The 14,175-nt window shown below is 37.7% G+C and overlaps 1 protein-coding gene and 1 long non-coding RNA gene across 3 annotated transcripts in view; both read right to left on the reverse strand.

The window, feature by feature from the left end:
- Positions 1-914: 914 nt before the first annotated feature.
- Positions 915-1,368, reverse strand: LOC108105169. The gene is made up of 2 exons (XR_001772349.1): positions 1,278-1,368; positions 915-1,152 (listed from the first exon to the last, which is right to left on the reverse strand). It is a non-coding gene; the product is annotated as an uncharacterized LOC108105169 (long non-coding RNA).
- A 551-nt stretch (positions 1,369-1,919) lies between these two features.
- LOC108105165 (voltage-dependent calcium channel subunit alpha-2/delta-3) overlaps positions 1,920-14,175 on the reverse strand; it is a 38,328-nt gene continuing 26,072 nt past the window's right edge. The window contains exons 5-17 of one of the 2 annotated variants that reach the window (XM_017211604.2): positions 10,211-10,684; positions 9,867-10,148; positions 9,104-9,811; positions 8,756-8,969; positions 8,493-8,698; positions 8,170-8,399; positions 7,673-7,705; positions 7,386-7,490; positions 7,060-7,321; positions 6,432-6,917; positions 6,209-6,364; positions 5,989-6,145; positions 1,920-5,925 (exon numbers count right to left, since the gene is read on the reverse strand). In XM_017211604.2, the coding sequence (XP_017067093.1) occupies positions 5,732-5,925; positions 5,989-6,145; positions 6,209-6,364; positions 6,432-6,917; positions 7,060-7,321; positions 7,386-7,490; positions 7,673-7,705; positions 8,170-8,399; positions 8,493-8,698; positions 8,756-8,969; positions 9,104-9,811; positions 9,867-10,148; positions 10,211-10,684 (3,507 nt within the window). In that variant the 3' untranslated portion in view covers positions 1,920-5,731. The remainder of the gene's footprint in view (positions 5,926-5,988; positions 6,146-6,208; positions 6,365-6,431; positions 6,918-7,059; positions 7,322-7,385; positions 7,491-7,672; positions 7,706-8,169; positions 8,400-8,492; positions 8,699-8,755; positions 8,970-9,103; positions 9,812-9,866; positions 10,149-10,210; positions 10,685-14,175) is intronic. The other variant, XM_017211605.2, reaches the window with a different exon arrangement.

Raw genomic sequence — 14,175 nt, forward strand, 5'->3', positions numbered from 1 at the left:
CTACCCACCCCTATCACTCGTTATGCGATTTTGAGAAATCAATTTAAAAATTTGTTAAAAATGAAAACAATAAAATTACGAGCCCTACCAGATATGAAATTTCACATTTGAACCATTATTGGTCAAATTTTATTTATTTTGCCCGAAAAATAGAGTACATATTTCATTATGTATGCCTGATCGGGATGTGGACATGCGTTGTTAGATGGATGCTTTTATAGAAAACGTATTGAAACGTTTATCGAAAAAAAAGAAGATTGCTTAATATTGAAATGATTTAATAGAATCCAGTAAGGAACATTTTATATACGAGAAGAATATTTAGTACATTTTGAAAAGGAATGGAAGTAGTCCGACTTTCGAGCGCAGTCGATCAAGATGACTCCAATGCATTTCTTATGGTCTGAGCTATACCTATACATGGGATAAGCTGTAGTGCACGGCATAAGATAACCTGTAAATATGAATTATGAAATTAAATTTAAAATATTTATTTAGATTGAAGCGTTTCTCTACACAATTAGACCTTTAACAATACTTACTCTTATAGTCCGCTAATGAAGCTCCCGCCAGGAAACAGAAAACATATAAAAATAAGTATAACATCTTCATTTTAAATATTCTTTCGTAATTGAGTTAGAAACTTCCACTAAAGTGATCGGACTAAACGTCTTCTTTTTATAGAACTCGTCAAGTCGATTCCTTATAAAAAAGTTTATCATGATCTAGTCAAACGGTTCTGGGTTATACCCAATGTAATGCATAATGTGTACATTAAAACTTTTTTCAGGAAATAAATAAGGAATAAACTGGTAAGAATGGATTATACACGACTGTATTATTCGTGTCGAGGACATGCGTTGTTAGATTAATGCTTTTATAGAAAACTTTTTATAGACAAAAACAGGATCGCCTCATATTGCAATTATTTAATAGAAACCAAACCAGAAAACATTTTATTTAACAATATTTAGTACATATGAAAAGAAAATATAGAATTATGTATCGAATTGTGACTTCTTTGACAGTCCTCAAGAGTATCGAAGAAGTCCGACTTTCGACTGCAGTCGATCCAGGCGACTCCAATGCAATTCTTATGCTCTGAGCTATACATATACTTGGTACGAAATGAAGAGCACGGCTTAAGATAATCTGTAAAAATGAATTATACAAATAAATTAAAGTTTTCTTTGTAGATTTAAAACTTGAAGCCTATCAAAACACCAACTATTTGTTAAAACATGGCGTAGATTATTAGACCTTTTACAATTACTCACTCTTAAAGTCCGCTAATGCAGCTCCCAACAGAAAGCAGAGAACTGCAAAAAAATATAAAAATTTCATTTTAGTTATTCTTTGCTAAGTGAGTTAGAAGCTTCGACTGAAGTGATCGGAAAAAACTGTGTGCTTTTATAGAAACAAGCAGGATCGCTTATCAACTCGATTGCTAATAATAAATTTTCTTATAATCTAATCAAACGATTCTGGGTTAAACCCAATGTTATTCATATGCATATTTTAAGACGATTTTCTGAAATATAATGCAATTTTCCTGATAATTTTATAATAATAATAAAGAGCGTGGTGATAATGATGATTCTATGAAAAAGAAAAAAACAAGATATTAATAAGGAATTCTTATAAACTGGTAACAATGGATTATCTTAATAAACATATTCCAAAGTACATACATATGTATGTTTATGTGTTTAATTAAAATGTATATGTCTATGCCCTTTTTAGCTCTAAGTTTTTACTAATTGTAAGCCTAAGATAAATAAATAATTAAATAAATAAATATTGCATTTCATTAACTTATCGATAAGGAGAGTAGATTTGACAACTAGACTTTCAAAAGGTAGATTAAGCCAATTTAAAGACCAATGTTATCCCCTTCCACAAAAAACAAACTAAAATCATTTATTTTATAATACCTCTTGTCATTTATTTCTTCTTTCTTGTTTTCTTATGCATTCTTTTGTGTTCCTTCGTCCATATTATGTATTTATAATATTTTTAGTTGTTCATCTTCCTGTTTAATGTTGAATCTTAACTTGGTTTTAATTATATTATTTATGTATACCATTTACTTATAATTTCCAGTTTGTAATTAGAATAATGAGCAAGTTTATATTAATTTATAATTAATTTATGTAAGTATGCCGTTTACTTTCCTCGTTTTTCCCTTAACAGTTAGGCTTTTCGCAAATGTGTTCTTTTTCTTTTACTTTGACTAATGTTTAATAGTTTTTATTTCTTTTAAACTAATATGCGAAATTCTTTGTAGACTTTCCATACAAAATAACATAAGTTTTGTCTATAGGTGTGTGTCGTTGGTGAGCGTGTTTTTAGTGTGTGTTTGTTATGTTTTTTGTTTCATAAAACTAAATACATTTTTTCCTTTATCCAAATTTTGAAGCATTTTTGAACAATTTCAATATTTATTTTAAGCCGTTTCGCGGGTCTGTGGAATATACAGAATGTATATGACTTACATGAGTGTACGTATTTATATGTATTCCATACTGTTTTGGTTTTGCATTAAACATTTATATTTTCAAATCTCATAATGACAAATTTAATGAAACAACAATTTCTCTCACAATTTAAAAGTTCCTTTTTCTTGATTTTAGTATTATTATTTAAATGTGTTTGACAGCAATAACAGAATTTATTTAAGTTGATTATTTCTTGATAGAGTGACATCAGTCCAAAAAAACGTTTTAGTCAGTAACTATGTTTTTTTTTCATTAATTTTACTTTTCAGTTGTCTTCTGTTTTGTTTATTCGGTCTCAATAAAAATACTGAATGTGGCAATTAAAAAATAAGAAAACTAATCAAAACAAAGAGCTGCAAATCATAAAATATTCATTTTAGGGACTTCTTCAATTCTCTGTATAAATATGAAAAGTTTTTCAAGGGATCGTTTTGTTATATGTTTTATATACGTTTTTTTTTTTGTTTTTGGTTTCGGATGGCTTTATATAAATGTTCCATATAGAAAGATGCTTGTATATAGGGTTTATAGAGAGCAAAAGTGTGTTCGTATGTTAATTATAGTTCATTTTGTTTTCATTTTTTGTTTTTGTGGTTTTGTTTTAGCAAAAAGCACGATTTCCAAAAAGCAAAAATCGCATTGTCAAAAATTTGATTTAATTCGTAAGTTAATAATGGTAGATTTAATTGTTTTCCATTTTGTTTTTCATTCCATTAAGACCAATAAACATTACATTCGTTTTTATGTTTTTCTTTTCAATATATTCATATGCCTTTAGAAAATTATGGACTACACATACAAACATTCGATTTCATTATAAAAATAAACAAACATAGAAAATCTTGCAGAACAATTTTATATATTATTACATACCTCAGTAAAGTTTTATTTTCGTTTTGTTTTTCTTGTTTTTTTTTTTTTTTTTTTTTTTGTATTTTGATATGGAATTGTTTGTTTGTCAAAAAGTTGAATACATAAATATGTTTATTATTTTCGAGTTGAAGTATAGTGAATGCGAAGGAATTGAATGCCATTTTACAGTGGATTTGTGGTGAACAGGAGTGTGAGTGAGAATGTAGCCGAAGATGTCGGCAGACTGAGGGATATAGAACGGGGGAAATGTTGGATAGCGATCTTAACTGTACGGTGTGTATATTGTGTTCTGCCTTTCGGTGGCCTACCAGGTATATCCATTGTCGTTACTTACACGCACACATTCCCTCCACCCACGCCGCTTAAAGTCAGTCAAGGTCTCTAGCCATGCACACACACAGTCAAACACCCAATCAGACATGCACATACTCCAGATCAGATAACGCATACGCACTGGTGTCCAGACCAACATCCATCGACATTGTCATGGTTTAACAAACAGCTCTTATGACATACGACTTACAATTGATTACTCGTTTTCGGTTTAAGTTGTGTGTTGAATTAGGTTTATTACATATTTACTATATATATTAAATATTCTGCTAATATTTCATCTAATGCTTGTATGATCCTCCCTTGCATGCTCTTTAACCTTCCGGTGCTGCCCATAGCCCAGCCCTAACTAACTACATTATCTAACCTTCTAATGGGTGTAAGAATGTGTTGTTTTATAATATTATTTTTTTTTTTTTTTTTTTTTTTTTTTGGTTTCCCCTCTCTACTGCCAACTTAGAGCTGAACAGGCGAGGCAGAGTGAAACTTTTGAAATTGTGTATGCTTGAGATTAATGAGTTTTCGAGTTAAATGTTTTAATATATATTTATATATATATTTATATATATACTTATATAATCGTATTCTTTAGTTTAAGTTAGTTAGTAGGTATTGATTTATAAATTGTTTTACTTTGTTTGGATTTCATTTTTCGTTAAGTATTTTTAATGGAAGACATTTTTTATACAAGTTTAAGACACAGAAAATATTCTTTTTTTATATTTTGTATATGTGTGTAAGTGTTTTCTTGTGTTCAGAGTGAGTGAGATTGAGTGTCGGTTTCAATATGTAAGTGTTCCGAGTAATTTGTTTTTAAAATAGTTTCGTTTATTAGTTTAGAAAAGAAATACTTGTTATTTCAGAACTCCAATAGATATGTAAATTTCTATGTAGGCCTAAGAAATTAAAGAAACCCAAACCAGATGCGATATAGTCTAAAAATTAATGAAACGATTACACTAGTTGATCGATTTGGTTTTCACCTTCCGCTTCTTGTTATATGAATGAGGTTTGTATAAAATGTATATAAAATAAATTATTACTTTTTTCCACATTTTCCCTTTATCATTATTTATTTTCTGCAAAACTAATCAAATATTTATTTAATAATTAACTTGTTTTTCCTTTGATTCGTTTCGCTTGCTTCTGTTGAAAATTGGATATCAGCCATATACATATCAGATATGAATTGCCTATATATCTGCCTATTTTCTGTTTTTGCTCATGGTTTTGGTGTGCTTTTGTTGTTTTTACATTGCTGTCGGGTGTTTCAAGTCTTCCATTTGTTCAGTGAATTCGATATTTTTTGGTTGTAAAATATATATATAATACTTGATATTTGTGCGTACGCAGTTGAGTGCAAAAGTAACTCCATTTATTTTTTGTAGTATTTAAGTTGTACGATAGAAAACAGGAAAAAAAACGAATTATTTATCGGTAGGAATTTTGCTCATTTTGAATATTTTCTGATACTATTTACATTATCCGACTGATAACTGTTTTTCTTTTCCATTATTATTACATTTTTGCACTGGTTCTTATATTTGCGTCTATTATTTTTTGTTTTAAGAAGGAAATCAATGAATAAATGGTAAACAAAGCTCGTTCTAGAAAGTATTTATATTCGACTAAACAATTTAATTTCAAACGTTATTCGTATGGCACACATACATTCAGAATTTATGTTTAGCTATTCTTTTTGCCTAATTGTCAATGAAAATTATTTTCTGCAAATTATTGTCTACAAACATAATGATATAAACTCGTTAGTATTATCTGTGTAACGTTGCTCATTCTGCGAATCTTCTAATAATAAATATTTTATTTTTTCCCCTTTACCTCATTTTGTGATAAGAGGCTTACTAACAGTTTCCACTTCGATCTCCAAACCTTAAATCAACAAACTCAAGCTGCCTATTTCTTTCGATTAAAAGAAACTTTAGGGCTCTTCAGGAACCCCATTCGCTTATTGTTTTCAACACAAAAATAGTGCAAACCTAATTTTCAAAACTCATTTAGTGCTCATATCACGCATTGGCCAGCACAAAGGTCACGGTCACCATCAGGAGATGGGCCACAATTACGGATCCAGACATGTGCTGCAGGGTGCTGCCACGTCCACACTGCTGTATCTCGATCTCCTCGGGATGATAGTTGATGCACTTTTTGGGTCTTCGCCGCGACTCCTGCTCCTGCCCTTGGCGTCTTGTACTGCAGGCTCCTGGGAATTCAAAAATTCGATAAAGTTAAGTAAGTTTTCTCTAAGCATATCCGATATACTCACCGATTACGCCTGTCTCCTCCAAGGGTTCGATGTCCAGCTGCTTGGAGCCACACGGACACAGAGTGTCCACAACCAATAAAATCAAATTGCTGTGCGGGATTTTCTGGACGCTGAAAGGACGCTCGCATCCAGATACATGACAGTTTGTTAGTTTACCCTACAAAGGGGAGATAATTTGGGCTTAACTATGACCTGAGTTTCAGTATAAAATGGAGCTAACCTTGAGTGGATTGTTCTGTCCACCCTGATTGAGACGCTCTGGCTGGAGCATGTATAGATCGGTGCGCAAGTCACACCGTCTGGCATTGTGCGGATCCGGTGAAAACCTCGGCCCCACATGGGGCTTATGCTGTCTAGGCGGTGGCGTGGTGTACTCCTTTAGAATATTTTTCTTTAGTTTTCCTTTTATTACATATTTATTTTATTATTATCATCACACTTACCACATCAGCTGTTGTGAAGAACTCATCCATTTCCTGGTCCACTGGCATGTTGTAATCATTTTCGCTTCCAAACTCATATTCATCAGAGTAGTTATTGTCCACAAATACAACATCCTCATTGTCATAGGTATACTCTTCCTGGGGCCACGCCCGCAGCGAAGCAGGCATAAAAGACAACCAAGTGGCACTCAAGGCCAGAAGATGATTAAAGAACCAGGAGCCCAGGCGATTCGGTCTTAAGATGCCACCTGCTGCCGTATAGGGATTATCCGCATCTGAGCAGACACCCTGGTAATCGTTTACCGTTACTCTTTTGTAGATCCTGTCCTGAACCAAGGAGTCCATAATGGTGCCATCGATCTGACCAAAGAACTTTCCTGTGTGCTCCATTTCTTCGGATATGATCACAAATCCGCTGTTGTCCAAAACATAACAGTCCAGATTGTCCGAAGCACAGGTTCTCTTGCATCCAGTCATTCCGGTGCACTGAAAAGATAATACGATTTTTTAATATATTTAAAATAAATGTCTATCAAGGATTTTTGGCATAGTGGAGTAAAAACTTGACAACATTACTGATAGAAGAAAATATAATTATTAAAAGTTTTTAAAAATGAAAGACACTCACTGCTGAGGTGATGTTTATGAAATGTTTTGCCAAGGAATCGTGTTGGAACTGAAGACCCACAACTCCAGCGGGAGCTTTGTGGCCCCGATGCTCTACAAATATGGCATGTGATGCGGTCACCAAAGTGGCATTCGACTTGATGGCATAGCCCGAACCAAAGGGTACACTGTACACAAAACTGTCCGGTTCCACTGAATGCTGATCTATGGCTCGCTTGTACCACGATGTGTCCATGGCTCTGACATTATCCTCGCTGAAGTGCCTATTCCATAAAATTAAAGAAAAAAGTTGAGAATTTCTGGCAAGTCATTAAGTTATTTTCTTACGGTTCTGGGGTATCCTCGGGACGCTTGACATGATCAATCCACCGCAGAAGACCCGATCTTGTAGCCACAAAAGAAGTAGCAACCACAAACTTCTGATAGCCTTGCCTAAGAATAAAATATAAAAGTTTTTTTAAAATTCTGGTATTTGAAAGTTTTTAGTCATTTGGGGCCAGCGTTAGATATTTCTAAGGGATATTCGTTCAAGCCTTTTCCATGTGGCTGGTCCTCTAAAGCGATTGCAATGTTCAATTCTACTCCAACATCAATCAAAATACTCTTCGATTTACCTCTTAAGGATTGCCATCAATGTGGCGATTGGACTATAGAAATTATTCATATAAAATTGGTGCATATCAGTTTAAAATTGCATTTGTTAAAACAAATATTTTTTGAATTATTTGCATAGGGAAAGAATATTTTTGCATTATGGTTATTCAGGTGTAAAAGTGCAGAGTTATAGGCAAAAAGAAAAAAATGTGTTTGCCATCAAAGAAATAGAGTGAGGAAAATATATGCGGAGAGAAAATGGTTTTTGTGCTTTAGTAAAAGTCTTAAATTAAAAAGATCACAACAAGTTCATAATAATTCAAATAAAATATAACTAAAATAAAGTATTTAAAATGAAATACGCCAATTATAATAGATGATAAGGTTTTTTGTATATAGACTATATTATAAAAACTTAAATAAATTGTAAGTATTAAGACTCTATTAATTCTATACAAACTGAAAGCCATAAGAAATAAAAAGTTGTGATATCCAACATTTAATAGTGAATACTTACTGCTTATCCTCCTTGCCGCTGGAAGATCCCGTCGTGTTTCTATCAAGTCCCTCGGTTACCATGGCATCGCGCACCAAGCTCTGGATGAGGGTTCGATCGCAGAAGTAGGGCTCAGCCTTGCGAGATCCCTGAGAGTTTTGATGCTGCGACCCAAAGTGGCTCGATCCGGGCGCATTGCCATTGGAGCCACTGTGCATGTTGTGATGTGGCTGCGGCGACTTGGGTCGAACCTGATTTAATGATAGATTTTGGGTATTATTAGAGTGTCCTGATGAAATACGCCACGGGTGTTGTTAACCCGTTGCCCAAGTCAGATTGCTTACCGACATCCACTTCCAACCGGGGCGCCCAGCGCGAGACAGAAAGTGCAATACCTGCTCCTCTGGCGATCCGAAACTTGGCTCCTGATCGCGCGAGGAGTACTCGCCGGAGCTCTCCCTTTCCTTTTCCAGATCACTGACGCTATTGTACTCGCAGTACACCCAATCGGGATGTACGCGCCAGTTGTCTCCCTTAAAGTATTCGGTAACTGGAAAAATAAAAATGTATTAGATGGAATGAAAAGGTAAAACTCTGAAAATCTCACCATTGTTACGCGAATGACGGATCTCCTGCTGGGAGACAAACTCATGGCTACCGTATTTCTCCGGGAGCACAATAGCCAGCGTGAAAGGTGTATCCTCGATGGGGCCATAGAAATAGCGATGAGTTCTAGTCGAAACCCGCTTTGAGTCATCGTAGTGGTTCATCACGGTGAATTCCGTCTCTCCCTCCTTTGGTTTTATCATATCACCGCGCATCTAATAGAAAGTTACGATAAACATCAGAAACCATTTCAAAAGCTTTTCATAAGACAAACTTAAACTAAACTTCAGACTAACGCTAATATGAAATCTTGAATATAATATAAGTTAATAAAATGAAGGCGGCTTACCTCGTTTAGAAGGTTTTTGTTTATTTCTACAGGTTCGTTATTGTTGCCGAACTCTGTTTCCGGCAGTTCCAACTCCGTGATGTCTACTGAGGCGTATTTGGGCTTCAGCTGGTCGATGTACTGGCTCGCATCACCCAGGGGCCGAAGGTCGGGGTGGTAGAGAACCCGCCCGTTGTTATCCACGATAAACGAATACCCATTCGGTCCTAACTTGTGTTGTGGGATCACCTTGCGGATCTCCTCAATAGGCACATCGGTACCCACTACGCCCAGCAGATTGGCAACGCGCACCGAATGGTTTCGTCTATCGAAGACCGGAGTTGAAACTGTCGTCACCAGGCGTCTCTGATATTCTGAATCGCGTCCAAGTCCTCCAGATTTTCCAGCCACAAACACTGGGCTCCAGTGTACCGGATGGTCCGCCTGGTACATAATCATCGGACGGGCCATTACCAGGGCATAGTCAATCACCTTGCGGCGTGCCTCATCGTAGTCGTTGATCTGGACGAAAAATCCCTTGTTGGAGCAGGCCATGTCATGTAGATTACTTCTGCTGCCAGAATCGCTGCCAATCAGGTAAGTGAAGATCCGAACGGGCATGTGTGGCCAATTGTACTGTTTGATTACATCCTTGTGCGACTCCGAGGTGCTTTCCGTGATTAACATTATGGCCTGGTTGCACTGGCTTCCAGCCCCCGATTGATTATACTAAAATTGGAAAAGGTGATGTATCAACTATCTTGTTACTGTACGGATTTCTTACCTTGTGCAGCAAACTAAAGGCGTACTCCAGGCCAGCCGTAAAGTTAGCCGTATCCTGCAGTTTAATAGCCTTGACCGCAGACTTGATTTCCTGAATGTTGTCGGGAGTGGCTCGAACCATGCGGTCCTTGAAGCACGGCACAGGTGTTTTCACTACCTCCGAAAAGGTTATGAGGTTAACGAAGTCATCTTCACCCAGAGTGTCCAGTATGTTGAAAGCAGTGGCCATGCCCAGGTCGAAGGACTTCTCCGTCATGCTCGATGAGGCATCCAAGAGAATCATCTAATTTAGATAGAGTAAAATCAGTTAATATCACTATACAAATTAAAATAACATATACTTACAATATCCTTGGGCGACGAGGCGGCCTGGACGAACCAATTGTGCGTGCGGAAGTCATGGATAAGTTTGCTGCCCTTGGAGCCCTCTGGGGGCCAGGCAGTGCCTGGGAAGCGACGCAGGAAACCTGTCGAGGAGCCAAAGTATTGCCATGACAATGCCGGATCTTGCTCTAAGTTGTTCTGGAACAACGGATCCAAGTGGCCGCTCCACTGCAGCGCCGACTTCACGTCCGCCTCATCCAAGTCGACGCCGTGCGGCACCAGAATCGAGCTTAGACTGAGATTAACCGGCAGGCGCTCGAAGCGCCGCATGAACCGTATGTCCATGTGGCGGGCTCCGTCCGCTAGCTTGCCATCGGCATTATATTCGTTGATCCGCCGGGCATCGTAGTGCTGTTGTCCTCCCATCGGCGACTCCGCCTGTCCTTGGCCCTCTAGCTCCGACAGGGCTGCTTGCTCAGCGGAGTCCATCAGGCGCTGAAAGAGTTGTTGGTTTCAGTCACTGCCATCAATCTGCTTAAATATTTCTCTAGGGTATGCGGGGTGGCAATGGTTCGAGGAAAAGTTGCGAAAGTTTCAGCGCTTTATGCAATTTATTCTCTTCGCTGCGACTTAAATTGCACAAAGCACTAGAGTTTGCTTTGCTTTTCATTTTTATTTTCTTTTTTGCCTTCTCTTTAGCAAACTTTTAGTTCGACTTGGGTGTATGTATATGGAGTATAATTCAAAGCCCTGAGTTATCGGAGAATATCGCCAGTGCACTGTGCGCAACAAACCGCTTAAAAGTATGCAACCGTTTAAGACAATCTAATCAAATATCGGATTATCTATAATCAAATTATAAAAACACATATAAGCCAATAAACTAAAAAAGTAATTTAAATGATTTTCATCTGTAGATTAAATAAATTTGATTTGATATGTTTTACACCCTTCTAGCTTTCAAATTAGTCTTAATTTTCAACCTATCTGAAATTAAGGCCAAGAGTATGGCCGGTTTTAACAGCTTGCATATTCAATAGCATTCCAGTTTACGACCCAGAGGGAATTCAACAAATCACTGAGTTGCTGCGAAGGATTTCACAAAGTTGGAACACAAATTATCTTCACAAATTTAGCTCGGTGCCCACAGTATGCATTTTCATAAGACGCAAACAAGAACTTTAGCTGCAGCGAAATTAGACCCAGAGGGGGCAGATTCAAGCACCGAAGGAGGACAAACACCTGCAGTTATAGACACTGGGGATGGGCCAAAACCACGCCCACACTCACTAGGGAGAACATAGGATGGAGTTGTATGAAAAGTTGGGGGTTGGGGATGGTGCACCTGAAGATGCTGCAGTGGCTGCCGAGCTAAGCTGCATGTGGGTGCATTGAAATAGTTCAACTACTTTTGTACAATGGGGATGCAGAGCAGGAAAATAGAATAAAAATGCTTAAGCTCGGCGTACTCTGGGGGCATAGAGAACCAGTCCGAGTCTGAAGAAGATTTCAATGTAAATTGGCTGCCTTTGGGCAAACGCTGGTGCCACGGGAATGTGTCAGCGGCTTAGACAAATGGCAGGGGGAGTTTTGGGCAAAGAATGCCAGTTAGAAAGGGTGGGTAAGAAAGTTGTTGCACTGAAAACTTCTTTCCAGGTGAACCTCCTTCACCACCTTCATCCCCCCTTTATCAGACAACTCTCAAAGTTATTTGCACATTTTCCAAGAGCTCGAATTAGTTAAGGAGTCTTAAAGTTTGCCCAAAAAAGGTGTTGAGTAGGAAGCTAGTTAAGGCATTAAATAATAAACACTGCCGAAAGTGAGTCAATAGAATGGAGCACACTGGGGGTAAGTGAGCGTCTGGTAACTACCAAGAAGCGGCAACGAAGTTTCTATCGGATTTCGAGTCTTCAGCTGGCATCAACCGAAACTTGCTTGCCATAGCCTAAGGGCAAGTAAAAGTAGCTGTAGTTGCTCCCAAGGAGTTATTAAATTTGGCCACCTCTGTTAGAGCCTGAAACTGCAGGTACCATTGCGTTTTCTCTGACTATTTAATTGCTTTTTACATTTAATAGGATTATATTTAGTACTTAGATGAACTTAAAGATTAAACCTGCAGTGCATTTACAGATATTGAACTAAACTTTTAGTATTTAACTGCTGCTTAAAATGTTTGTCTTCAAAACGGTTTGAAACGAAATTGTTGCATCACGGATAACAGCCTCGAAGATGTTATCCATCTGAACCCCTAGTTATTTGCAGGGACCAACAATGTCATACCCATGTAAATAATTGCCAACATGCGTAGTCGCTTTGTCTAACACAACTTGGGATGGAACATGGATGGGAAGAGCGACAGACAAAAACATGGCCGTGTATTATGATATATTTGTTGTACATTTTTCCAACAATATTATGCACTTATGGAAAGGTCGTGGCAGCGCGACAGAAAAGAAATGCACATCAAGGGGGCACGAGAAAAAAAGGGAAAATAAGGTGTCTGCAAGGCGAAGAAAAGGGTTGCAAAGATGGATGGATGGGTGTTGGGCGGGTTTTTGGATTGGAGACCCGACCCTGAGCAATGCCCTCTCGTACACAATTCTCAGTTGACACCAGCTGCTGGCTTCCCTGTCGCTCGTCTGTGCAGCTGTCGACATCTTAACATTCAAAAGCCAACAATGACAACGCCAACGATGGCTGGCAATAGGAATGGGAATAGGTATGAGAGTGGGAATCGGTCTGGAACCGGGTCTAGAAGACCGAGACTGAGACTGAGGCAGAGGAGACCTACTGAAATGTCAGTGGTGCAATGTCTGGGCTCTGGCGGAATTAGCAAAATGCAGCTACTTGCACGCAATTTGCTCGAAAGAAGGATAAGAACTCTGGGCGTTGGCTGGAGCAACAGCCTGAAAGTGTGCTGAGCGAAGACGAAAAAAACGAATACGCGTTGACCATTTGCCAAGTGAAAAGCCAGATCCAGCCGAGTGATTTTCCCTGCCCCTCGATTTTCTCTTCTTTTACTGGATAATGCAAGATGTGTGTTTAAGCCACGATTTCTGTACGCCCTCAGACTTTTCTTTTTTCTTCCCCAGCCAACATTCTTTTTCAGCGATTTTTTAAGTCGCTCCAATATATTTGCCATTTGAATGGACGTTGCCAAATGTTGGAGCAATAAGTTCTGCAGCCGAAAAGGAAATTTATATTACGTTTTAATATGAGTTCAGCTAAATATTTGACGAGGTTGGGGGGACGAGTCCTCTTGTATGTAAAGCTCTGATTAGTATGAGTAGCACAGTGGAAAAAATTTTGGACTGACATCAAGTGGCTGTGGCACACCTGTTCAGGTGCCTGTCCTCCTCGAGTCGACTGGGCTCTGCTTTAATCTGTCTGTCCTGGCCAAAACTGTTCGGTATTTTTAGCCACAAAAGTGACGGGCTGACTGAGCTCCGACGACACATTCACACCAACATTTAATGCGGTTTATTTTGGGGATTATAAACGCCTTTTTCCCGTACAAAGTGCAACTCAGCATTGTGGTTTGTTCTTTTCTTGTCGACTGGAACCCATAAGATTTTTGGTAAGATCAAACTGTAAAGCTTTTACTATTTTAGAAAATAAGCAAGCGGTTAGTCATTGCCTTATTTTTCGAGATAAACTGTTAATTTTAAGTGAATTATTATTTAATTCACTGTACTATAATAGTTTATTTCGAGATTAACTCTTTATAAAAGCAAAAGATTTTAGTTCCCCTAATTTCAATGACCTTAAATCTTTAGCAAAAGCAATTATAACAAAGAGTTAAGTGTCAACAAAATTTTTGTCATGGCAGTCTGAAGCTTCCTTTCTCCCTCGTATTTCTTAGTGGAAGGCAAATGCTTTTAGTGTGAAAACATTTTCTGCCGCGTTGCTGCATGTTTCTATTTAAAACACTCGAACAGCTTTCCAATGTACTCAATACCCACACACACACACTTGCCTTCCATCAA

The sequence above is a fragment of the Drosophila eugracilis genome, unplaced genomic scaffold (assembly GCF_018153835.1).
Source record: "Drosophila eugracilis isolate 14026-0451.02 unplaced genomic scaffold, ASM1815383v1 contig_423, whole genome shotgun sequence".
Lineage (NCBI taxonomy): Eukaryota > Metazoa > Arthropoda > Insecta > Diptera > Drosophilidae > Drosophila > Drosophila eugracilis.